The sequence below is a fragment of the Symphodus melops genome (genome assembly GCF_947650265.1).
Source record: "Symphodus melops genome assembly, chromosome: 1".
NCBI classification, from domain to species: Eukaryota; Metazoa; Chordata; class Actinopteri; order Labriformes; family Labridae; genus Symphodus; species Symphodus melops.
The window spans coordinates 21,458,838-21,486,328 of NC_136691.1; the positions used below are offsets into that span (position 1 = coordinate 21,458,838).

The following is a 27,491-nucleotide window of genomic DNA, read 5'->3' on the forward strand; positions in this document are numbered from 1 at the left end:
TAGCGAGGGACACATTCTGTTACTACAATGTGAAATTTGGAAATATTCAAACAATATCCACACTACTGGCTATATGTTAGAAAGGGCTGACATGGCCCTCATGGTGTTAGCCACAAGCAACTTAACATTGTAAGCTGTTGTTTTCATTCATTAACCTGAAATGAGTGAGCACACAAGCTCATGAAAATAGCTAGAAGGGGAATTGACTTGGAACTTGTAAAAAATGCTTTTTTAGTCTTCTCGACTTCTCAAAGCATTTTCCCACTGCAACAAAATCACATCCGTTCACACTCTGACGGCAAAGGTTTCTACCAACTGAGCCACTGTTGTGCCCTGTCACAAGGTGACATCAAGAGGAAAACGCACTCAGACATCCATGGAAGTAAGCACAGCTATTTTACATTTCACACACTATCACTTAGAAATCCAATCACTGTAGTCATGACGATACTTATTGTAGCGTAAACTCATGTACTATATGAACATGAAATTAACAAACTGCAACAAAGCTAACACATTTGTTATGAATACAAGGAATAGAATAAAGAGAATTCGAAATTTTAATCCAACTTCGTTAAAGTTAAATGTATATATCAGCCAATATCTTTCTTTGATCAGTGATCGATCTTCAGAGAACGATAGATATACACTTTTATTGTGTTTATCCGTCACTTGTGGAGGAGAGCTATAATGAATACAAGATGGTCACTCAAAGTCACACTGTATGTACGTGCATCACCGCTTGACACTCTGGAGAGTGATAATGTTTGTTACTCCATAATGCACGCTGCTGGTTTAAGAGAACTGCTCTTGTAATACATTGATACTTAAATTAATTGATATTTGACAGAGGAGTCAATTTTTGTAAAATCTGCATTTATTTGCAAAAAAATGTGCCTATACGGATAATTTTGCCAGTCACTTGATATGCTAATATTTTTTGAATGGGTTGGTGGTTATAAGGTCTGTGGTTAACACAACCATAAAGTTTGTATATTGTTGTACAATAGAAAACACAGAAGTAAATAACCCCACTTGTGATTTTTGTAAGTTTTTACATGCGTTCAGAAAGGTGGTTGCTAACAGGTGGCTAAATGAAGTGCTGTTGTCAGGGAGATTAAATGCCATCATGTCGGGTCAAAGATTTAATGAGACACAAGATCTCCTGTAGGTTTTTGGGTTAAAGCAAATATTGGGTTAATTAACAGTTTTTTAGGCTACGTTATGCTAGCTAATCAAAATTGCTAGTTAGCTTCCTGAGGAATAGTGGTGGAGGCGTCGAAGCCATGCAACAACATTGTTGTTTGCTATAGCGTAACGTTAGCTTAACTATCATGTAAATGATGTCCATTTGAGAAGATAATTTTTCTGAACCAAACACAAAAGCATAATGAATGTGTGTTTGCCACAGAGAATACTTTCTGCAATGACCCACATTACGATACAAAGATCCCATAGGCTTTAATGAAATGACACAATGGCGTTGCTCACTTCGGGGTTTGCCTACAAAAGTTTGTTTCCTCTCTAAACAAAGCTGTCGCCTTTCTATATTGTAGATGGCCCTCACGCCAGACTCCTATGAGTCTTACGTTGTAAACTGTATACACCTTTTTTTATTTTTGCTGGTTATACAAGGACATCCAACATTTCCAGCTGACTAATTTCTTAGCAGTTCAAGTCGTATGTGTCATTTTTAACAATATAACCAGATTAAAGGTAAACGTATACTGGTGGCAGCTCAACTTGCAGCCCACAAAGCTTTGCCAAAGAGCATTTTAGAAACACTGTTCTCTTTTGATTTTTTTGTTTATTATTTGTCATGAGTTTGTATTGTGTGTGTGTGTGTGTGTGTGTGTGTGTGTGTATATCTTTGTCTTCTGTAAAGCACGTTGGCTTTAGGTTTCTATGAAATGTACAAATAAAATTGAACTGAATTACAAAACTGAACCTGAGCTCCTAAAAACCGTCCCCTGCCATCGTGTTGGAGAAACAAAGATTTGCCGATATGTGAGAACGTAAAAGGCTTTCTTGAGTTGCTGCACAGATGGATTAGAAACCCCACTTTTGCTAAAGCTGCTGATTATGAGCTTTTGAGCGAGATACAGAAGAAATGAAAATATTGAGGTCATTAATGTACTTACTCAGTTTTGATAAGGATAATTGGTCTTTAAGTAGCCAATTTCATGCTTCTGAACTGAATCCTAAAATAAGACTAAGTAAAAAATCTGCATCTCTGGCTGTTATTCCTTTTTCCAATCTTTCCATAAGCTCAGAAAGACTCGGGCGTGACTTTGTCTGGAAAAGAAAGAATTAAATGCAGAGAGGTGCAGTGGAGGCTCCTTGGGTTGCTATTCTGAATTAAAGTTAGCCTCGTGTTGGTAAAATCCAACCAGGATTTTTGTCTTGGTTCCCTATAATTCAGTTAACACTCAGTCAGGAGATCCAGCTTCAGTCATTCCATTCATGAAGCTCTACGTGCCTCTTAGTGGTCTATTTGGTTTATTAAAACGTTACATTTGAGCAAAAGTCACTTTCCCGCTCAACTCTCTATCTTTAGCTCCTGCCTTTCACTCTTCCATGCGGGCACAGGGTTAGGGTTAGGGTTAAGCACCATGGCTTCCTCAAATGTATGCGACAAAACACCAAGTAAGATGTAAATAAAGATCAAGTTATGTCACATATAGAGCTCTGATTCCTCAATCAAATCCTACAATGAGAAAATCATTCAGAAATAAGGAAACCAGCATCCTGATACTACTGAGAAAAAGGTGAAGGTCCAAGAGCCTTTTGTCCCTCCAGGATGTCTCAGGCTTTTATTGGGATTGTTGTGAACTTAAAGGCCTGATTTTGCGTTTTAAATGGCAGTAAAGTTTCAGTGTTTTCAATAACACTGCAGGTTGTTTTCTGTAGCCATACAAATATAAAACCAGAATTGAAACAGGAAAAAATACAGGTTCTTTGCATACAGGTAAACTAAGACGTCTTAAGTTCTTAGAGGTTACACAATTTACTTTCATCCAATTCTCAAAATGTTGCAGTGGTTTGACAAAATGTCAGAATTCGAGGTTGTTGAATTGCATTTATAGTTGTGGAGCGACTGTTTATTGAATTGTTCATTGTGTTTTCATATATTGTAGTTTGTTTATAGTGTGTTGAACTTCCATGGTATCAGCTGGCAGCTGAAATTCGCGGGTCAGTAAATGTTTCCATGGTAACAACATCGCAGTGAAACTCTTGGATTGTGGGTACTGTAGTTAATTTCCCTGAGACCACCGATAAAGCTTTTCTTTTCTTATCAGTAGTTTTACGTATGTAATAAACTACAGGAGCATGAACTATCATTTCACGCTCAGTTAGCTCGTGGTCAGGAGAGTTATGACATCATAGCTCAAACTCTAACCCGCTGTGGAGAAGAAGAAGGGAGCCACACTGTTGAGCTCTATCAGGACTGTAACTGACTCAGTTTCCATTAAAAACTGGTCAAGAAGCTTTTGTTTTCAGATCAATAATCCTCCATTTTAACTGAACTCACACACTCAGGTTTCTACCAATAAAAACTTGATCTCAAAGTATTCAAGCACAAACTCCACCATGCTTCAGAAACTACAAGTATCACCTTTAAGGCCACTTATTTGGGGGGCTCAGAGAGCCGAGCGGTTATGTCGAGCTCCATGTATGGAGGCTTCAGTCCTCATCGTAGCAGCCGTCGGCCCTTTGTTGCATTTCATCCCCCACTCTCTCCTCCCAGCGTTTCCTGTCTCACTGCAGCTGTCATAGAGGCTGTCAAAGAGGCCACTTTTATTTGTATTTGTAGTTAATTATGCTGCATCTTTTTCTTTTTTATTTCCGTCCTTATTTCGCTCCTGTTTGCAAAACACACATGAGTGTAAATATTAAGACCTGCTGATTGAAGGGATGCTAAGCAGAAATATTGTACCTATAAAATGGAAAAAAAAGTGACTGAACATTGTTTCTAGAAAATATGGAAAACAGACGCAGTGCCGTTTAGGGGACAGCCGCCGTCATCGTCACCAGAGTTCATTAAAGTCACTGAAGAAGCATTGAGTCACGTCTGGAGTGGAGCAGTAGTCTCATGTTCAGATGTTCGGAGGGCCAAAACAATGGTTAGAGCTGCAGACCCTTCCCAGAAAGACCACCCACCCTGCCATCACCAAGCGTCTGAAAACACAGAGGAAAAAAACACTCCATCCCATTCTGCGTCTCTGCTGCTTACGATACAGCGCGTCTCCGTTCATAATTACATGTTTATGCACCGTGACTGCTTTTTACCATGCACAGCAGGAGCATCCCCAGAAACAGCACGTGGATCTAAGTAGGCCTTTACATTAAACCTCACAGTGGACAGATTTAGACCGGGAGGCATTAATTCTGACACGCCAAAGAAGAGAAGGAGAAGAAGAAAAAAAGAAAATGATTCAAATCAAATAAAAAAGCAGTCATGCCTCATTGTGGTCACAGCCACTTTCATGGTTAGGTGCAGTGGCATATCTGCAGTTACAAAGCTGTTAAATGCCGACTCCACCCCCCACACTATACTCTGTCATTTACCAAAGATGCCCTCGGCTCACTGACAGCTCATCGGCGACTCTGAGACGTTGGCAGTTTTTAAAATGACAAAAGGAGGGAATGGCTTTTTCCAAACAGCTCACTCATTGGCTGGATGAGACAGCAACTTATCGATCATATGGCCAATATTGGCTGATTATACTTTTTTTTTTTTTCCATACTTACTTCATTCCTGATGGTAATTCTGGTTTACACTCTGTTATTGAAAGACACAGTCACACATTCATTTATGGAGAGGTGTCGGAGTGGAGCAGCTTCACAGGAAGTGACCAGAGCTCTTTGAGGTTAGCTGGGATTTGGCGGCCTTGTTAAAGGGCACTTCAGCAGTAGTCGGGAAGTGACCTGACAGCTCTTCATATTATGGTCCGCACCAGGACTTTGAACCGGCAACCCTCCAGTTCCAAACCCAAGTCCCTACAGACTGAGCTCCTGTCTCATACCTGTATCAGTATTTCTCAGACAGGCAGATGTGCCTTTAACTTTTTATCCAATCAAACTACAACTAATGGGAAATGGTAACTGGACTTGAGCTTGTATGGCACTATTCTAGTCTTCTGACTACATAAAGCACGATTACACCACATGTCACCTACACATTTATTCTACCGGTGGCTGTATGACCTGTGGCCCCTTTCTCCCCTCTGTCTCTCTCTCCTGTCACTCTAGTAAAGACACAAAAAACCCCAATCTGAAATATTGATAATTGACTCTGCGAATGGGAACATGCTACTTAAAGAGAGAGCAGACACACCATGGAGAAAAATTTTCCAAAGTACAATCTAAGGTCAAACCTGCGTGAAGCATGCTTTATAAAAGTATACTGCTGATTTACAAAGGCCTATTTTACATATGTCTGTAAATGCTTTTGTGTCTGTGTTGAATCCTGCTGTGTCAGATAATTGCCCCTTTCGCTACAAACAACAGACATTGTTTGAGAGGTAGGTCTCTATTTGGGATACTGAATACTCTCATAATATCTTATGGAGAAAATCTTACTGACCTTATCTTCTTTTTTTTTTTTTTAGTTAAAGTAGAAAAAGAAAAAAAAGAAGATAAAAGGCCGGCTGCTGAATTTCCTTTTCGTTCAAGCAAAGCTGGCAGTTTTACTTTGAAATACTCTGAAGTCATATTTGCAGATGTTTAAACATAAATACACTTTTTCGTGCGATATAGTAGTCAGTGACACACATTTTTGATTGGATTTGATTTGATGAGTGGTCATATTCATTACTGTGAGCCCTCCACTAAAATCCGAGCGCTGCTGGGTTGCAGGTTCTTCTACTGCAGCGGAGCGTCTCAGAACAAAACCTCAATCCTGCCTCCTGGTGTCTTAAAGCTGCTAAAAAGCAACCATGGTGAAAATCTGAACACAAAGCAGGCTTATGGTGACTTCAAAAATGCATCTTCGCACCAACACTGCTTGCTGTTAAAGTCAGAAAATGCAAATACAAAAAAAAAACCTTTTTTCCAGCATCCATTAAAAGCAGGGGAGTCATTTTGGATTGAACCAAACGTGACCAAAATAGCTCAATGGTACACAAAGTCAACCACAGCCTCAGAAGTTGTGAATTTTCAGACTGGAAGAAAATATTGTCAGCCGTGCACAGTCTTTACTTTTCCATAAAAACACCCGGTAACAGGCCACTTAGTCAATAGCGTGGGTTTTTTTTAGCACTAAACAACTATGTCCCTGCAGTTTAAACTAAAATCAATCCAGGACTTAAAAAAGAGCAAAGTTAGGCCCGAGTCATCTGTCAAAAAGTGTAAATAAGGATGATAGATTTAAGAACTACACCACCACATTTCATAAACTGAACCGCCTATCATCTTTAGAAGATAAATCAAGATTTTAAATGATAAAAATGTCACCCAAGAGTGATTGTGCCAGAAGTGAATGTGCTGCTGCTGTGTGCAGAGAAAAGAGAAATGAAGAGAGAGGAGACAGGGGAGGAGAGGGAGGACCGTCACCCTAACGTGACAGGCCTCCTGAGGACATGGCACCCGTCATTAAAGATGATGTCAGAGTGGGGAGGGAACTTCCACGCGAGGTAGATCCTCCACGATGCTGGAGACCAGCTTGGTATAAATACCTTGAGCCCAATGCCCTGGGAAGCAGCAGCTGCCGCTCAGACAGACACACTCCACATCTAAAGGATATAAGAGTGCCGGGACAGCAGCCTCCTGACCCCACAGTTTCGGAGCTTTAACCTTCCTGGTAAGGTGGTGTTTTCTTCTGATTTCAGTTTAATGCACAGAGGATTCCCCAACTGCAGCCTGGCTCTCGACGAGGGCAGGGTTGTTGGTGGAAGATTGATGACAAAAGTGTAGAGAGCCATGAAGGACGTTTTTGATAAAAAGAAATGTTTGTATAGGTCTGTGAAGGAATTTAGTGGATTGCCTGAGAAAAAGTTTGCATTTCATTTGCATTGCCAAAATGCAGCTAAAGATGTTTAAGGTAGAAATTGGTGCAAAACTAATCGAGGAGTTAATTTAGACACCGGATGATTCAGACATTTATCTCTTCTTTTCTGACTGCATGAGGCACAAACAACACAGGTGCAATGTGACTCCAACATGATCCAAGTTGTTCCTTTGGATGCAGACTGCCATCAAGAAACTTCTTCTGAAAGATGGTTTTCTCTCTTCGCAGGTTTAGCTTCCCAAGATGGACCTGAGGGTAACAAGCGTTCTCCTCGTCCTCCTGGCCTTGGCTGAGGCGACCCCTGAGAGATACTACCACCATGTGCCAAAAGTGAGCAAGACTCCCTACCCCGTCAAGAGCCACGGTGAGTAGTGTTTGTCTTCTCTCGTTTAATGAAAAAAAAGCTCCCATGTCAGCAAAGTGATCATGGAGATTTGCTAATAAATACAAATGGATCCAATAATATGAAAGAAAGAAATTGGCTTAGGAAAAATGAAAGCACCCATTCAATTAAGTAAACTTGCTGTCAAAGCCATGGTTCAGCAAACTCGTTTCAGATTGTATTGCTTACACATCCATCCATTTCCTGTTCAATAATTTAGCAATTATAGATGACTGAAATAGTGACATTTCAATCTGGGTTTTGCTGACGTTTCATAGTTACTTAAGATGCTAAAGAGCACAGAACCAGGTTGGTTTCATATTTTCTAGAAGGTAAAATATGTTTTAAAATATTTTCTGGGCAATATCCAAATTAGATTTAAAGGTACAGACAACAAATACACCATTTTAAAAAATACATATGACATACCTAGCAAACCACCTGAAAATAACCAGTGTACCCTTCAAAAGTAAAGAACATTTCAAGTTTCAAGTCATCAAACATCTTTTAGTAAGATCTTCCTACCAATGCCATTTTGGCTCATCGACAAAAGTCAATGTTGCTGCCAAAATCCACCCCTCCTTGATCGTAAAGATGCAGCAAGCCCAGCACAAAGTCTCATTGGCCAAGAGCTGAAAGCTGTGGTTGAGCTGGCCGACCTGCTGTGAATGTGTCTAGCTGTATACAGCTGTGAGGTCGTGGTGTGGTAGGAAAAGAGCACTTGTGCTCTGGATAAATAAAGGGTAAAGAAGTTAACAGTCAATTTTGCTCGTGTCATAAAATAAAGAAAAAATGTCTGTGATGTCATTGCCAGAATGATGAAAAAAAAGTATGGCATTTCCACACTAAACAATTATACAAATTCAGCAAACGTGATTATCTAATTTGTCTTTTAATAAAAGGTTCTGATGTGGTTTGTTTGCTCGTATGAGAGCTCAAATTTGACGAATCTCCAAAACAGATGCTGGTACCACGTCGCAGGCACACCCTTACCAAATTGTTTTGTGGTTTTAAAATCAGCCCACATAATTTGAATGAAAAAAAAGACAGACTGCATAGAAACACTTTTATGTGCTCAAACATGAAACCTAATAAACCAACCCCAGCAAATTTACTGTAGCCATAATTTAAATCAAAGCAAAATGGAAAAGACCCTGAGTCAGAGGGCGTTGAATGAGGACAACTGAATTAAGAAAAGATATATCGGCACTAGTCCAAATATAAGTAGAATAGTGTTGTGCAGCAGGTCACAAGGTCAGTTCCTGTAGCAGGACTCATCACTGTCCTCCAGTTTGTAGTGGTTCTGGCTGCCAAAAAGTCCAGTCCTGGCAAAAACTTCCTCGTGTGAGGTTTCAGACATGGCTTTATGTGGCTTGAAAATGACAGCCTTGTCAAAACAGCCTCCTCTCAAAACACAACAATTACTTCACAACAAAAGCTTTACTATTTGATTCTTTCACAGGTCATACTTCTCTTTTGGCAACTATGAGTTCAGATTTACAGCGTCAAATGATATCTTCAGCTGCAAAGAGTAAAGAATGAATGGATATAGAAAAAAATGTTTCCGTTAGAATGGAGCATCAGTAATTTTTTTTTTCTATTTTAACTAGTGAAAAACATTTTTGTATTTTTTTCAAATCCTTGTCAAATGTTTAACAGCCATTCTCTGGGTTAAAGCACTAGCCTTAGTTATTTACCTTTAACCATGTAATGCCAATATTCAAGAAGCCATGTCTAGTAATAAAAATGGGACAGTGTTTCCTATGCCATGTACCTACTACATAATATTATTTCTGATGTCGACCCCATGAATACAGACGAGTAAGACGGCAATGCCAGATACACCAATTCAGCGACCGCTTCCCTAAACCGAATGCTATGTGGCAGGAAATACACCAAGGTGATGCTGACAACTTGCACACCACTAACTATACATTCACAGCAACGAGCAGGAGCAGGAAATTAAAGAGTGCAGTATGGTTCATGCAAAATAACTGAGAAGCACAGCAGCTGGTGTGTTAGTTCCCATGCCCGCATACATAAGCCTACTGGGAACATCAACTCAGACCAGTACTGTCAAGGCAATCCTGGGAGGAAAGGAGCGCTATCCCCACAATCATAGGGAGTAGAGTTTAAAGGATACTAAAATTTAAGTTCTAAATTATTCATGAACGAAGACAGAGTCCTACTCAAGGCACGGGAAAGTCAAGGAGGCAAGGAAATGGGAGAAATTGTTGCAATCTTTTATCTAAGTTTTTTTTTCTTTCTAATTTCTAGTACGCTATTGTGCTTTTCTTATATCCAACTCTCGACTCTATTATTGGGTGTACTGTGCAGTCCTGCGTTTATATTTAAGATAAAGTTTCAGGAAAATAGAAAGATATTTTAATAAATACAACTATAAAAAAAACAAAGCTGAACTACAATTTATGTCCCTAGCTGTTGCAGGCCAAGATGGTCCCCCAGGTCCTCCAGGAGAGCCAGGACCAATGGGACCTCCTGGACCCCCTGGAAAAAGTGGTGTAGGACATGCTGGAGCACCAGGCCCACCAGGACCTTCAGGAGCCCCTGGTTTCTCTCAAGCAGGTAAACCTGGTAACCCAGGTGGCCCAGGAAAACCAGGTACTCCTGGCATCCCCGGTGAAAGAGGTGCAACTGGACCACATGGAGCAATGGGTCCCAGAGGTGCCCCTGGTACCAATGGATCCCCTGGACCTGCTGGACTTTCCTCTGTTGGAAAACCTGGACCAGCTGGCATCCCTGGAGCAATGGGACACAGAGGAGAGCCTGGTTTGAAGGGGCATCCTGGTATTCCTGGTATTCCTGGGGCTAAGGGAGAGAGAGGCATTGGAGTTCCTGGAGTTCAAGGGGCATCAGGTCCAGTTGGACCAATGGGCCCATCTGGTATGCCAGGCAAACCTGGAATTGGTCAACCTGGTGCCACTGGATATCCTGGAGAACCTGGAAAGTCTGGCATGCCAGGAAGAGATGGTTCTCCTGGTCCAATGGGTGCGCAAGGGCCAAAGGGTCACACTGGGGCTCCTGGCACAGGTGCACCTGGGAAATCAGGTCAGAACGGTACCCCAGGTATGCCCGGACCTATGGGTGCAAAGGGTCCACAAGGTCCTGCTGGTCAGCCAGGCTCCCCTGGCATGCCAGGCATTGGCAAGACAGGTGAACCTGGAATTCCAGGTGGCAGAGGAAGCCCTGGTACTTCAGGAACAACTGGTCAGAAAGGAGAGCCTGGACCAACTGGTTATACTGGTCAACCAGGTGCTCCTGGTCCTATTGGCCCAGCTGGTCCACAGGGTGCAAGAGGATTCCAGGGTGAAGGAGGCCCAGCAGGACCCAAAGGGGACACCGGGATGGTTGGTGCACCAGGCCCAAGAGGAACCAAAGGTGAGCAGGGAGCTCAGGGTTTCACTGGAAAACCAGGTAGCCCCGGTGCAGTAGGTCCTTCAGGAATGCCAGGTCACAATGGTGCTCAGGGTCCAAAGGGTGAACAAGGACATGGTGGAGCCCCAGGACTTCCAGGTTCAAACGGCCTCCCAGGACCAAAAGGACATACAGGACAACCAGGAGCACCAGGAAAAAGTGGTGAGAGTGGAAGGCCAGGACCAATGGGACAAGTTGGGCCACAAGGTCCATCAGGTCCTCCTGGGCTTAAGGGTCATCAAGGTATCCCAGGCCCACCTGGCCCAGCTGGCCAGATGGCTAAGGGGCATTCTGGTCCTCAGGGTCCCCCTGGAATTCCAGGTGCCAGGGGTCAAGATGGTCTCCCAGGCCCCTCTGGTCCCCCAGGTGCACCTGGTCCACCAGGAGAGATTGTATACCACCATGAGAAGAGCATGCCAGTCAAGTCCCACGAGGTTGTGATGCCTCATGAGATGATGAAGGCACCCATGTCTGCCTTCAGTGCTGTGCTGACCCAGGCTTACCCTCCAGCTGCATCCCCCATCGTGTTCAACCAGATTCTGTATAACGGGGAGAACCATTACGACGCCCACAGTGGTGTGTTTACTTGCCAGGTTCCAGGCCTCTACTATTTCAGCTTCCACATGCATGTTAATGGTGCCAATGCACTCGTGGCTCTCTATAAAAATGAGGAGCCAGTTCTGTTCACCTACGATGAGTACAACAAGGGCTTCCTGGATCAGATGTCAGGCAGTACAGTTCTCATGCTGCATCCTGGTGACAGAGTCTATGTCCAGGTTCCTGATGAGGAAAGTAATGGTATATTTGCAGCTGAAAATGTTCACTGCATTTTCTCCGGGTTCTTGATTGCCTCAACGTGATTTCACAAATCATAATAAACCTCACAACATTACTAAACATAGAACTGCTCAGAGAAACAAATCAATTTAAAGAATGGAAAGATGAGAAGAGCTAAAATGAGATTTGAGCAAAAAGAAAAGTCTTATTTTTACAAGTAAAACTGCCTCATGTAAATCTATACAATAATCAGAAGTATTTAATTTGTTACAGAGTTACTTGACTGAAAAAGATATTAATGGTGCATCAAATTTTCAATTATGGTTCGACTTGATCCCTTTTCCCCTTATTCCCCTTTGTGGGTACTTTACACGTTTTAGAAAACATGAGAAAATATTGGAAATTTTCTTAAGTGGTGCTTTAAATCTGCCTGTAACATTTACAGTACGCCTTTTACATGTCTGTTTTATAATGTCTGTTGTTCAAGATTTTTCCTGTGATATAAATACAAAAGACACAAAACCATTGTACTATATGTCATTAGAGATCAGCACATTCTCACAAGCACTGTGACAAGCAGAACACAGAAAGAGAAAATCAAACTGCTTTTTTTGAAACATCAATGTCCCGTTGGATGTGTTAAATTGTGTACCGCTAAGTGACCAAAACACAGAATAAAACGTCTAGTTTGAAAAAGAAAAATGCTGTTTTTGTGTTTTTTGAGTGTTGTTTACCTGTTTCTACATGGATCCCTGAGAGGAGACATTCATAAGACAAAGAAAAACTCTGATGTGTGCTGATTCTAAACAAAATCACATACCTTTGAATGCAGATGTGTTGTAATTGTGGTCAATAGCAGCAACCATGTCTTTCCAAAAGTCGGAATTCACCTCATTTCCTCGCTGAAGACAAAAAGAGAAACATTTTTTAATGCTTTTACACATGCAAATCTTAATGGTAAATATAAAACAAAGCTTTTACTATTACCCTGTGCAACATGTCCACAACTCTTCCACAGAGGAGGGCCCCGGGTAGATCAAAGTAGTTGTCGTAGAAGTAGTATTTTGCTGCAAAAGAACAAAACAAAGGATAAAAAGGTTCAACAAAGATGACATATACGGTGAAATAAAATACAAAAACAGACAAGTAATTTTGATATTGTTCAACTTGGGCTTTGACTTAAAGGTGGAGTCAGTAACATTGTTTGTTGCAGTTTGTTACCACAACATTCAAACTGGGCCCCTCCTCCTGGGGTCACCTGCCCTACACTGTAAGCTACCCCACACTAGCACAAGCTAGTCTGGCACTTGCTTGTCCAAGCTAACCCTCGTTTGAGAAGGAGTTTTTTTCTGCTTGGCGTTTCTCCTCACTATGAATCGAGTCAAATTGCGGAATTTTATCTTCTCCTAAACTCATCTGTCATTGGCTGGAGAATTAAACATAAATTTCCCCCCAAGAAACTTCCTCAGTCGATCAAAACAAACACATTCAAATCCAGTCAGATGACAGGATCTCTGCAGAAAGTGAACGGATGCCCAGAAGTGACGACTGAGACGCATTTCTTTTGTGTTAGTCTGTATTTTATTTTTTATGGAAATAGCTACAGACTCTATCTCTAACACACTTTTGAGTCTAAATTACATTTAGGTTCAAAAGGTGTACAATTGATGGAGAAAATTTCTTTAGTTTTCAGCACAAAATCAAGCTTTCACTTTCTCATGTCTCTCCAACGCTTTGAATTTGGACTACAGTACCCATTTTAAACACTAGAGGTCAGAGTTACAAATTGCTCCTTTAAAAGAAGAATTTGCATTTGTGTATGTCCGAACAGATTGTTGAAAACTACATCTGCGTCTTGTAATGTATGCCCTGGAGAATAGTCCCTGTGCATTGTCCCTGTGCGGGTCCGTGGTTGGGTGTGGAAGTGTTCTGAATCTCCAAATAACAGATCTCTGATGTTCTTGTGTCATCCACTGCTTTGGCAATTGACTATCTATATATATGCCTGCAAATGTGTTCTCCCCTTTTTTTCTCTGTCTTTCTTTGTATCACTTGTTTTGTTATCTCACAAATAAAATCTCAAATAAGATATTGAGGGAAAAAAGAAGAATTTGCAGACCATTAGCGCAACCTGCAACCAACAATCGTTTAATTGAGACCCCAAAATCATATATAAGATAACTCCAAAAAATAGATGAAAATAAATATGGACATAATACCTGATCTTGTGAAGGAAGTGTTGAGGCTGTTAAAGTGCTTCCATTCCCTTTTTGGACCGTAATGTTTGATGATCTCTTCTGTGCTGAGGTCATTGGTTCCATGTGTCGCTCTAATAAAGCAAGACATAAAAGAATTTCATTATTCCATCTTAATAGTCTGTGAAAACAATGAAAGCTTCCACATAACAAATTTAAGAGACGTTGGATTTTTTTGGAGGCAGATGAAATAAATTTATTGCAACAAGAGAGTACCGCAAGACAGTTCCATCTTCAGCCAGCTTCACGAGGTTTCCATCCTCCAGGTCAACCACCAGTCCTTTAAAACTGAACACAAAACTCAGCATGTTATAGTAGTATGAGGCCAGTCAACATGTGGTCTAAAGCCAACTGCACAGTATTTAAGAAAACATTAAATTAAAAAAAATACATATCAAATTCCTGGCCAGAGAGTAGAGCCGAAAGATTTTTTGGGGAAAAAACGTAAAAAAAATTTCCCACAAAAAGTTGGGATTGTTGGGATTGTAAGAAACACAGGCAACATTAATGTTACACTATAAGATCAGGTTCTGCACAAGCCCTGCCTCTGCGCAGCATCTTTTTTTTTAAAGCAGAAATTGTTGGACACAACCAACACACTGCTCCTCTTTGTTTGTGGTTACTTCCTCTGTAAGCCAACTGCTTATTCTCTGAATGTTTGCCTCCAACATCTCTGTAGGGATACTTTTTGTTGCGACAAACAAAGCACTTTTATTTGGTGCATTTAGATCCACCATTTGCTCGCAGGGATTGCATTGCACCAATTACATTCTGTTTCAGGACCTCTGACTAATGCAATGGAGTGGAGACAGTTTTTTACACCTGTTAGTCATTTGACCAAAAAAAAAACCCACTGTAGTTTCCCCTCAGAGATGATTACAGATCATGATTCCTCTTCATGGCACAGTTTCCTGCTCTGGGATATAAGGGAACAGCAGCTGCTGACTCACCAGAAATCCCAGGTAGCCGGGGTCAGGTTCAGCAGGTCCTTGTCGTAGCCTTTATGCTCCACCAGATACCTGGCAAAGCTCTCATAGATCAGCTGCAACAAAAAAACACAATGAAGAGAGAACATCACTCACTGCATGAACAGTCATGTTGCAAACCAGAACAATAGAACGGAAACTACTTTCCCCAAATGCCAAGAATACAGAGATTCTTTTCTCCTCCTTCCAAAGGTTACAGCAGATTATTCGGATGATCATTAGTGTGAGGAATTCTTTGACATCCAGCAGATACCATGAAAAGTACTCATTTATTTGTCTTTGGTGAAAGAGCTGTTTGCTTTGTAGATTTTAGAAGCAGGATGAAGGAACGTTTGACGACTGATTGCATCTGTCTCTGCTGAACGCTCTTGATTAGTTGATGTAGTATTTGTTTACTGTCAGCCTTTTGTTCTCTGTCTCAATCATTGCTGCTGATGTCTCAGGCAGGGCTCTTTGGAGTAAGGGATCTACTATCACAACAAGATGTGTTTTACTGGTCAAATAAAAAAAGATATTTGAGTTCATGCTTTCCCTGCGCCTCATAAAAGGCTCGGCTCTTCTTTAAACCTCGAGAAAACAAGCTGCTCACTGTGTCTTTGCATTGTATTCACCGCATTTGAATTTAAACATAGAGTTCAATTTTATCTTCTGTAAAGAAAGTCAGAAATCATAGATCTCTGTCCGGCCCCTACAAACAGGTTTGTAGGGGCGACCCAAGATGAGTTAAACCTTTAAGCAAAAGTATGATTTAATTGATTACTCGATTAATCGATCGGGATATTCAATAGAACAGTTGATTAGTAAAATATTCGATAGCTGCAGCTCTAATGTAAATCTTGGGAATCCAAGCAAAAGTCATGTCAAATCAAGTTTATATAGCACATTTACAGCTTCAGCTGTCCAAAGTGCACATGTACAGATACTTACCTGGACTATAAACAGTCAGGCACTCAAACCATCAAAAGCATCAGAAACAACCATTCTAACAGATACAAATCAGAGACATCAGAACCAACCTTGATAACGCCGCAGACAGGCCCACCCAAAGAAATGACTGAACCCTTGAAAGGCAGATGCCACTTATTCTACTCAGTGGCTGAGTAAGATTGTGTAGTTTTGTGTTCATCAGAGTTGCTGAGTATTTAGCTTTAAAATGATTTGTGTTATGATGTTTACATTAGGATGGATTTTGTTTTTGCTGACCCTCATGCAGTCGGGCCCCCAGAAAGCTTTCCCCTTTTCTTTTTATCATGGCAGTCCTCGGTCGCAGATACGACATTGTCACTTCCTGCAGCCAATCAGTGAGCAGTATTTTTAAAGACTTAATTCTGGGGTTTTCCATGACTTTATTGGAGAGATAGAAAAGTGGATAGAGTTAGATTTCAGAGAGGGGAACGGCATGCTGCATGGGAGCCAAATGTTGGATCTGAACTTGGGCTCCTCCTTACTCTGAGGACTGTTGTCTCTGTACACGAGGTCTACGAAGTATAACCACCAGGCCACCAGTGCTTGTGAAAATAATTTTTCTATGCAGTGTTCATCAGTCAAGTCTGATAGTCTCTGAACAGACTTCTGAACTTCTACTAACCGACACTAACACACAAACAGTTACGTAAAATATGTCAAAGCATCAGCTACAGCCACACTGAGATAACAGCAGTGACATTGAGAGGGGGCTTAGAAACACTACCGACACTAAACAGCAGGTCAAACCCTCTGCTCGTCCTCCTAGTTATCCCACCTTTCAATACCATCGCCATGACAACCGTATTTTACAGAAGACTTTTCAATTGGGAGCTAGAGTACCATCAAATACAATAATTCTGCCTACGTTAGGTCTATCTCAGCTATTTGATAAATGTTTGAAGATCAAAAGCTCGGTCACAAGTTAGAACTTTCTCCATACTAGAGGCTGTGTTTGAACAAAACACAACCACAGACTGTAAATGGAGGAAGCCTGAGTGAAGACTGAGACAGAATAAAGAGTGAAAAGATGATTTCACATATGTGCCTGCACTTAAATTATCAGTAGAAATAGATGTGTGAAATGATTTATCTCCAGGCCTGATTAAACCACATCATAATTGATTGTCCGGGTTTCATGTTTGAGTTTTCACTGAATGTAACCAAATGTGCCTGTGAATCTGCTTTTTTTTTTAAACGTGGGCGGATTCTGATGTGAGAGGATGCTGATGATTTAAAGGCATGTGTGACGATCACCGCCGACGTTAAACCTGTGAGTCACGCAGAGATGACTGCAGCATCAGGAGCATCACCTCTCTCTCACACACGCGCGCGCGCACGCACACACACACACACACACACACTATATGATCACATACATGTGTAAATGGGGACATACAGTAGAGACGGGATTGACCATTAAGTCACCGTGGAGTGTATTGACGGCTGTGCGCTATTTTTAATCCAGATGTGCTGCAGATCGAAGCGTCCTTATGGTTATGTATGGAAGCTAGCAGCACGCGCTGTGCGCGCGCGGACACACACACGTACATACACACGCACGCACACACACTCACCCTGGAGGTCTCCTTCAGGTGGTATCGGCACAGCGTGTGGTCCAGGTCGAAGCCGATAACATCACAGTCCGACAGGCTGAAGTATTCGCTCATTGTGTCTGACGGTCTGCCTCGTGCGCAGCGCCGTGATGTTTGTCAATGTCACTGAGCGACGGCGGGGACTGCTCCCCGTGCACGCGCTGCTGGCTTTGCGTTTGAACAGCCTCCTGTGAAAAAGTCACCGAGCACCTCTTCACCTGCACGAAACGATCACCACCGAGCGGCTAAAGCCGGCCAGTTACCCAGGAGCAAGAGGTGAAACTCCCGTGTGCCAGGAGAAGGCGGCAGAGAGGCGCTTCCGGGTGTGGAACCCGTAAAACTCAGTGTAGATTCGCAAAACCAATTTTGAATGCGCATTGCGCATAAACCTGAGAGGTAATTAAGGCTTTTAATGATAGGCCTAGTGGTTGAGTGATGCCTGAACATGTGGGTGTACTCTTAATTCTTACCCCAAATTGTCAGCAGAATATAAACAGCCACTGTTATAAACGTTTAACCACCCCCCCCCCCCCCCCCCCCCTTGAAAATCGATAATGGATAATTGGATCTTTATTTTGTGAATTAAGATGATAGGATATATATGTCTCCATTATGTTCTGTAATAAATTAAATACCATTGTTAATATTGAAATGGGTAAATAATTCATGCTAATTGGAGCATGCTCACTTTATGGACATATGTTTGGTCTTTTCCAAATTGTCTCTTTATGGGATTGAGAACCTCATAATGGTGTGGACTTAGACTTAGACTGAGACTGAACTTTATTGATCCTTTTGGGATGACTCCCTCAAGGAAATTTAGGACTGTACTATAGATTATTGTGTTCATTTCACAACAAACATTAAAGTTTTGTTTTTTTAGACATGTTGTTGTTCATTAGGCATGAAGTTACAATCATAATAATATGACATATAATAATAAAAATAATACATTTTTTGGTGTCGCATCTTAGAGTGAGGTTACTTTACAGCATATTACCACAACAACTTTAAAATTCATAGAAAAAGAACACATGTGTAAAAATGACATAACAGTGCAGCTGCAGCCATAGAGAGTTTTCAATATATGCAGCGACAGATTCACCTGTAGTCTTCAGTCTGACATGAGGGACAACAAATAGAGCCTGTTAGAGGACCTGAGGGCTCTCTTCACCAATCATCACCTTCATTTAAAATTTCAGAAAAGTACTATGGATGACTAAAAGTGCCAAAATCAAATATATAATTAATTAAATCATTAAATGTGTCGTCAATTATTTTGTATTGGAAATAAATCTACAAATACATAAAAATATACAATTATTTAATTAAACAAATGAATATTATTAAATAATTATTTAAATGTGTCATTATTTAAAATTCTTAACATTAATCAATAATTCCTGAAATATATAAATAATGCAATGTTTAAATAAGTGTTTAAAATCCATCCATTCTATGTAAAATTATATAATCTAAACTAAAATCAGAAATGATCTCTTCCTTCTTTACCTTCTGTACTTAAAAACAAAACACGTTTTTGCAGAGGAACAACAACATCCTCAAGTATTATTTAGAGGAATAACCACAAAAGAAAAGCTCAAAAGGAATCATCAGTACACAGCTAAGCACTGCGTTTTTTGTGAATACTTGGTTGAGATTTAGAAAAACTTAACTGAGAATAAACGATAAAGATATCTCTAATGATATAGCGCTGGTATCTGAGACCCTAAGCCCTAAAGCCCAACATTTCTATGGCCAACTGAACTAAGAAAAGTTTCTTGAAGAGTGTGTGTTCCCCCCCCCTAATTTAATTTCCTTGTGTCCTCTACCTTCTTGCCAGTTCCATGTGTTTCAGTGGTGTAGGCCTTGCTAATCCACTGTACATGCTCATAATTGAACTAAATTATCTGTGCTTGATAAGTGTCCTACCCTAAAACATTGACTCAATGATGCTGGAGTTGGAGTCAAAGAAGGTTGCCAGCTCCTGGTCGGACTGGAACTCTGACATTATCAGCGATTTCTCTGCCTCTGGAACCATTAGCAGCGTCATGACAGCTCCCATCGCTAACCACTTCAGCTAGTCCTATTTAGTCGACATCATCAAAACAATTCTTACACTTACAATCTGGCATTATCTCTAAACAAAGGAGGAAATAGATTCTGTTCAATTTGTTATGGAAAATTTTACTCCATTTGTACTACGAAGGTCTCATAGAATCTGTCATATAAAATGTATCTGAAATGTCTTAGAATACTACATGCACAGCATATTGGGTGTTTTGTTTCCCATCATTTAGTTCCCTTTATTCTGTTTCTCACACTCTGTACATGTGGGACGAGTCACCCAGGCTCTTTCTCACTGGACTCCATCTCCTTCTCAGCCTTGGGAGATGGTAAATAGTCATGTAGTCTCTTTTCTCACACTAGGGGATAGATTGTGCCCTGCCAGGTGGGCAGTGGCTCTATGTGGCGTGATGGGGAAATGATCTGTGTAGTGTGATGGAAATGTATAAGTGTTCATGTTTGTCTCTTCTCGGGGCCTCTTTCTCTCCTCACCGTGTGAGAGAGGGGTCTTCAAACGCTTATCTTGCCTTCGAATAAATGTTCATTGAGACCAGATCGATCTTGGGGTTCCTTTTTGAATAGATCTTCTCACTCTATTTTCACTCTTTGGTAATGGGAAAAATTCCACAACAATTTCAAAGAACTTTATTTGTCAAGGGGGGGAATTCAAAGGCACACAGAGCAGTAAATGAGTGACAGTCCAGCTATACAAAAAAATGTAACCAACGATAAAGTGTCAACAAAAGAATAAAGTGTCAAAATGTAAGTACAAACTTAAAATACAAAATTAAATTAAAAAAAGAAGGTACAAGTGGACAGCAACCAGATTAAACAGACATGTGCAGTAGTGAACAGAACAATAGTGCAGTAAATAAATATACATATAGAGCGATGGGCAAGTAGGCAGATAAATAATAAAGTGATAGTGGCACATTGCAGATAATAGAACTGACTAAATATATAGATAGGAACTGTATTAATCCCTTCCAGAAGCACGTAGCACCAAAAACAGGAAAAGGTGGCTTTTGAGTTGAAGTGTCCGATGCTTTCCTTCTTCTCAAACAGCAAAATCCAGGCGTACATCCATCACAAAAGGCATATCCAGGCAGAGATTGGAGAGGCAAAGACGAGTTGATGTTCCAAGGCTGTCCTAAGAATCCAGGATTTCTCCTTTGGGGTGCATGAACTGTAAAGAAGAAGAAGCACATCCAGGCAGAGATCGCATCCAGGGTATGATTCTCAAGGAGAATCACCCCTGAACGTGATCTGAACATGCCTCTTGGACTAGATGCACCGTCTGTAGGCGTCCCCACAGATAGTACATCCAAACCAAGAGGCACAACCAGGCAGAGATCACATCCAGGAGATGCTTCTCCCTCACTCACCTGCGATGACTGCTGCCATGGCCAAGAAGAGTCAAAGTCGTCAGTGACCAACCAAGAGTTTTTTTATTATTATTTTAATATCCTAGTCTGTTGCTCCTATGTACTACTTGACCTTGAGACCTCTACTCTACCTCACTTTGATTGCTTGGTCTGGGCCGAGTGTGAATCTCGTCAGGAAAACCAATAACTGCCTTTCATAAAGGTTTTGCTGCTGCCTTGAACTAGAACACAGGTGTCAAACTCCAGTCCTGGAGGGCCGGCTTCCTCAGACTTTTAGATGTCTCCTTGCTCTAACACACCTACTTTAAACCAATGTGTTGTCATCAAGCTCTGCAGAAGCCTGATAACGAGTCACTCATTGGATTCAGCTGCGTCCGAGCAGGGAGACATCTAACAGTGTGAGGAAGCCGGCCCTCCAGAACTGGAGTTTGACACCCCTGAACTAGAACATCACTATTGGTTATTAGGAGCGGTGAAATAAATAAACAGTTTATTCAGCTTCTCTACCTTTAAAGTTATTGAGTTATTACAGTTTTAAAGTCATTCCCCTCTATGGTCAGATCATCGGCTGTTACTACTGGAAAGGCCTCCTTCGCAGCCGTTACCTGGAGGGGACTCTCCTTGGGTCTCTCACACCCTAGTGGGTCCTAACCACTTTGAAGAGGAGTGTCCCTGCTCCAGTCTATGTTTTCCTCTCTGGAACAATGGGGATAAAAAGCTTCTTACCTTAGTCCTCTATCCCTTTGGTCCAAAAGATCTAAAAGAAGACGGTTTTTGTTGGAAAGTCCTCACAATGGAAGGTTTCCTTTTATTTTATAATACCACAATGGTTGGAAAATAGAGCTTACAAAACAGAACAAATCTCACAATTGAATGCTATTCAGACAATGAGTAAGTAAAGCTAAGTGATTATAAAAAATTAAAAAAAATTAAAAAAAATAATACAATTGATCACAGGTGCAGAACAAGTGTAGACCAAGAGTGAATACGTTCAAGAGAAGCCTGTGCTTCCCTCCTATATACTGTGGCAGACAGCTACATCATGAAAAAGTTTCAGTTTACATTTCTGGTTACAGCAAGCAATATTTAATATAAACAACACATATATGGTTATATATAATAATAATAATAATTTTATTTATAGAGCGCTTTTAGACAAAGTGCTTTACACAGCTTAAAAGCTCAACACAGAGACATAACACATCATTAAAAACATCAGGCATAAACAGCAGTGAAAAGGTGGGTCTTCAACTTTGCTTTGAACACATCAATGGAACAAGAAAGTCTGATGTCCGCAGGGAGACTGTTCCAGAGAGTGGGAGCGCGGAATGAAAAGGACCGCTCACCAATAGTCTTTTTGCGAACCTTAGGGACAGCTAAGAGGCCAGTCCCCTGTGAGCGAAGTGACCGAGCAGGCACATACGAATCTAAGAGACCAGTCAGGTATGCTGGTGCAGAGCCATTTACAATTTTAAAAGTCAGCAGTAACACTTTAAAATCCACTCTGGCGTGAACAGGCAACCAGTGGAGAGAGGAGAGCACCGGAGTTATGTGCTCATACCTGTTGGATCCAGTAAGAAGGCGTGCTGCAGCGTTCTGCACCATCTGCAGACCTCGCAGACTCTTCTTGGGCAGACCCGACAGAAGAACATTACAGTAATCCAACCGTGATGACACAAATGCATGGATAAGAGTCTCAGCATCATTAAAGGACAGGATTGATCTAATCTTAGCGATGTTTCTTAGGTGAAAAAATGACACTCTTGTCACCTCTTTAATGTGAAGGTCAAAAGAAAGAGTTTGATCAAACACAACACCAAGATTTTTCACTCTGTCCCTACAGTAAATGGCACAGTCATCAAGTGACAGAGTAAAGCCGTCGTACAAATGATTCAGTCTTGCTGGGCCGACAACCATCATCTCGGTCTTGGCCGAGTTAAGAAGCAGGAAGTTTGAAGACAACCATCCTCTAACAGCAGCTAGACAGGACTCAAGCTTCGACGCAACAGACTCATTACCTGCTACAATTGGCATATACAACTGCAAGTCATCTGCATAGCAATGAAAAGCAATCCCACACGAACGCAAAATGTGACCCAGTGGTGCCAGATACATAGAAAACAGCAACGGACCGAGGACAGACCCCTGAGGAACCCCATGCTTTACAGCACAAGACTCAGAGACCTCATTATTAAATAAAACTCGCTGAGATCTTTCTGACAGATAAGATCTCAACCACTGAAGCACATGACCCTAGATGCCAAAGTGTTTCTCCAGTCGATCTAACAGTATACAGTGGTCCACAGTGTCAAAGGCTGCGCTGAGATCTAGCAACAGTAAAACGGATGTTGAGTCTGCATCTGCAGCCAACAATATATCGTTCACCACCTTAGTCAGTGCTGTTTCTGTGGAGTGATTCACTCGAAATGCAGACTGTAGTGGCTCAAAGAGATCATGAGACGATAGATAGTCCAAGAGCTGTTTTGACACGACCTTCTCAAAAACCTTGGACAGAAAGGACAGATTTGAGACAGGCCTGTAATTGGTGATGTATATATGTGTGTGTATATATATATATATATATATATATATATACACACACACACGTCTCAAGCAGCTTCATGACACTCCTTTTTTGAGCAGAGCATTTCTGCGTACCACACTCTTTGAGCAGCTCATGACCCCCAATAAATGATAGCTTGCACTCCTCAACCGGTTTTATAACCACCAACTATTCTAGCACATAAAACACTTAAGTCATTATAAGTAAACATTATGCATGTAATACAACTTTGCATGATAAGGTTTATAACTAGACTTGTGGTCTTCTTGAGCTTTTTGCCTTAAAGCATAAATTCTTTGTGTGAGAGTCAGAGTGTGTCAGCCGAGCTTTCAGCTGTTGACTTATGAGCAGTCTCTCTTGTTTTCGGCCGGTGAGGTGAATCGTCTGTGATCTTTCAACACGACTGAGACGCGCTCCTCCAGGCCTCTCCTCCTTCCTACTCCACAACATCATGATGCCCTAGCTTCCTCTATCCTGCAGAACAACGCTAGCCTTCCTCTCCTGTCCTGCAGGATGATCACACCAACAGCTGTGATTGACTAAGCAAGGCACCTCCTCCTGAAGATGCTAGCCAGTGTCGTGAGCTCCTCGCCATGACCACCCGATAAGACACGCGTCAGGGTTCCCGCACCCCGCAAAGCTGCAACAGTGAATCATCCCTCTGGCTCGGTCTGCGCAGAATCCTGGGGGTTGGAGGTGTGCTGCAGGAGGATTCAGCGGGACTCCCTTATGTTACGTCACAGCCGAATGCGGAAGTAAAGAGCAAAGACTAAAACGTCTCCAGGAGACCCTGAGGGTTATTAATTTCTGAACTTCTTTAAAAACAGTATTGTTAACATATTGTTCTATGATTAGTTAAGTTTTGCCTTTAACCTACAATATGCTCTTTAATCAATCGATCGGTCTGTGGGTGAGTCAATCAATCAGTCAATCATTATTTTTGGTCCATTATATAAGTGTTATCTAAAGACCCTGAACAAAAAGGGAAGATCCATACGTTTTTCAGAGATCAAATATTAAATCAGATGCAAGAAAAAAAAAAAAAACTTTAATTTTATTGCCAAAAACCTCGAACAAACTGTGACGATCAAGTGCTATTACAGTTGACCACAAGGTGGTGATAGGGAGTCATAGTTATTTTGAGAAAGTCAGATGCAGGAAGACATGGAACACAGGAAGAGAGATAAAGTAAATTCTCTTCTATTTTGTGCATAAAAACAAATATATCCACCTCACGTCAAAAAACATCCCCCCTTGTTGATCTTTAGGTAAGCTTCAGAACCTTACAAACCTGTCTCAGCTAGCATGTAATAAATACACATCTCAAATGTAGTCATTTAGCTACAACTCTAGACATCATGGCAACAGCTGAATAAAAATTCACATTCGAAAACAACAGGATGTAGACCCGAGCAGCGTCATATTAATGCAAAACATTGTAGCTTGTCTTTAGCATCTCCAAACTTCTTTTCTGGCTTTGCAACTTTAAAAATGTGTTCACATAACATATTTGTCATAGTCCATAGACTTCAGGAGATCAACACGATCTAAACCACATATTTAGTGGGCCAGCTGTGGCTCACTTGGTAGAGTGGGCTACATGTCCCATTTGCAAGACACTTTGGGATTAGTTACTTCTGATAGTCACTTTACGTAGCAGAGTCTCAAAGCACTTAAAACAGTCAGAAGACTAGAAGAGCACGATACAAACTCAAGTTTACCATTTACACCCCCCTTCACATAAGCAGTGGAAGTGGTTGACAGACGGATGTTCCTGGCAGAACACCTCACACCTGGTCAAAAAGACCCGACAGAGACTCCTTCCTAAGGAAGCTGAAGGAGGCCCTGCTCTAAAGACACAGCTGCTCCATTTCTATAAGACCACCTTCGAATGCAGCCTGATCATAGCATCACTGTGTGGTATGCCAGCTTACTGCAGAAACTTGCAGTAAGTGAAAAACAAAAGCTGAAAGCACAACAAGTCTAAATGAGAACATCTTTGGGAGAGGAGACACTGGAGATTAGCTCTCAAGTGTCACTTTTAGTATTTGTCAACAGTAGTATACTTACAGCTTGCATTAGCCTCAAAGGCTAAAATGTTTACAGTGGCTCTGCAACATCACCATCTCCTTAAGCCCCAGGTAGATATTACATTGATTATCCTCCAGATTTGTTAAATTCTCAATTTCTAACATTTAGCATGAGGAAATGTTCTGTAAACCCCTTACGATCATTTAGGCAAAATCGTACTTCCCAGACAATATTGAAGTGTTTGTGAAGTGGGGTGACTGATGTGAAATGGCCTAAAACCTCTGCACTTTAAACCAAGCTCTGTAGAGACACTTTTCATGTACTTTCATGGTATTGTCCGTCTCTTCACAGAGTTTAGCACATGTAAAGAAACTTAAAGGCACAGTATCTAAATTCCACCTCCAGGGGGCTCTCAATCATAAAAACAAAAGGATGAAGTCGAGGTCGAGTCATGGCAGGATACAGAAAGCTCCCCCTGTATCCAAGTATAATTGGCATGTTTTTATCACAGCAACAGAATGGCAGCCTTAAGAATTAGTTCCCGCTGCCTTATGCAGCAATTATCCATGGCAACAATTAACGGTTGTGTCCGTTGTGGCGACCCCGTCATGGTGGCTGCCATTAAAGAAACTACAGCATAATAGAAGTGATTTATCTGGCTTTGATAACCGTTAGAAATATGAAATGTAATAGAAGTCCCAAAACTATATGTAACATAGGTTCAGTAAATTCATATTTTCATTAATTCTACATGTGAGTAACTTTCTAGAGAGGATAAGAGGTCTCCGACAACCCTCTGGTAAAATAAATAAAATTTGGTGTACATCAGTTAGATTGCAGAGTACAACATTAACTTTCCACTTCAGCTAGTCCTGCCGTTTAGTCCACATCATCAAAACAATTCTTACACTTACAATCTGGCATTAACTCGAAACAAAGGATGAGATAGATTCAATACAATTCAATGAACTTTATTTGTCCCCGGAGGGGATTCAAAGGCACAGAGCAGTAAATGACGGACAGTGCTGCTCTAAAACATACGATAAAGTGTCAAGATGTCAGTACAAACTTGAAATACAAAGAAGGTATACGTGGACAGTAATCTGATCAGATTTTAAACACAACAGCACTGAACTTTTTAAACTTGCGTGCATAGTATTTGCACCTTCTCTGTACAATCGTTACTTACCTTTAGTCAGAAACACATGCAACTTTTCTGTGCACTCTTTCCCTTTGGTAAAATGTTTTTGCAATATCTCAACCAACCTCATGCAAAGCTGTTGTACCTTGCTTGCATTATTATTACCATCAAAGTGGCCTTGATATTTGCCATACACAGTATATTGGAGCAGTCATAAGCCAATGTACATGTCATATTATGAACGGAGTTATCTTTGCTTGATAAGTGTCTTACCGTAAAACATTGAATCCATGTTGGTGTTCTGCTGGACGGAGTCAAAGATGGCCGCCAGCTCCTGGTCAGAAAGAAACTGGGACTGGAACTGTGACATCATTGGCTCGGCCTCTGGAACCATCCGCAGCGCCACGACAGCTCCCATCGCTCACCACTTCAGCTGGTCCTCAAAATGGTGCTTCACGGATTTCACCTTCACCTGTGGAGACACAGATTCAGCTGTTTAATATCAATGATGCCAAAAAGAGCAGGTTTAGCCTGTACTCTTTTCTATGTATAGAGAGCCAACATGAACCCACCATGAGCCATCTATTGGCATCATTTGGTAACGGCAAGAAAAAACTGCCTTTTAACAGGCAGAAAAACTTGAGTGAAACCTTCCTCATGGTGAGCAGCCAGTCACCTCGACTGTGTTGGACTTAAAGTGGACGATTCCGTGAAGCGGGAATCTTTACTCCGTCTACTACAGAGCTGAAACATCCTACTATAGAGTCCACATCATTATTAACTTTAAACTAAGGGGAATACCTGATGCATCAAGGCTAATCTATCTAAACACAGCAAAAATACACATTACACAACAATACAATAAATGAAAACATTTGACAGAACATTCAAAAACCCAAACA

At 41.2% G+C, this 27,491-nt stretch overlaps 2 protein-coding genes across 2 annotated transcripts in view; one reads left to right on the forward strand and one right to left on the reverse strand.

Moving 5' to 3' along the window:
* The window catches only part of nt5dc1 (5'-nucleotidase domain containing 1), a 60,561-nt gene extending 42,818 nt beyond the window's left edge, over positions 1 to 17,743 (reverse strand). Inside the window, exons 1-6 of the mRNA XM_079360599.1 lie at positions 17,385 to 17,743; positions 14,809 to 14,900; positions 14,075 to 14,146; positions 13,823 to 13,932; positions 12,591 to 12,670; positions 12,424 to 12,505 (exon numbers count right to left, since the gene is read on the reverse strand). Of these exons, the coding sequence (XP_079216725.1) occupies positions 12,424 to 12,505; positions 12,591 to 12,670; positions 13,823 to 13,932; positions 14,075 to 14,146; positions 14,809 to 14,900; positions 17,385 to 17,477 (529 nt within the window). The 5' untranslated portion in view covers positions 17,478 to 17,743. The remainder of the gene's footprint in view (positions 1 to 12,423; positions 12,506 to 12,590; positions 12,671 to 13,822; positions 13,933 to 14,074; positions 14,147 to 14,808; positions 14,901 to 17,384) is intronic.
* Positions 5,885 to 12,416, forward strand: col10a1b (collagen, type X, alpha 1b). The gene is made up of 3 exons (XM_079360462.1): positions 5,885 to 6,802; positions 7,238 to 7,373; positions 9,831 to 12,416. The coding sequence occupies exons 2-3, from the start codon at positions 7,253 to 7,255 to the stop codon at positions 11,684 to 11,686; spliced, it is 1,977 nt and encodes a 658-aa protein (XP_079216588.1). The 5' UTR covers positions 5,885 to 6,802; positions 7,238 to 7,252; the 3' UTR covers positions 11,687 to 12,416.
* Positions 17,744 to 27,491: the final 9,748 nt, after the last annotated feature.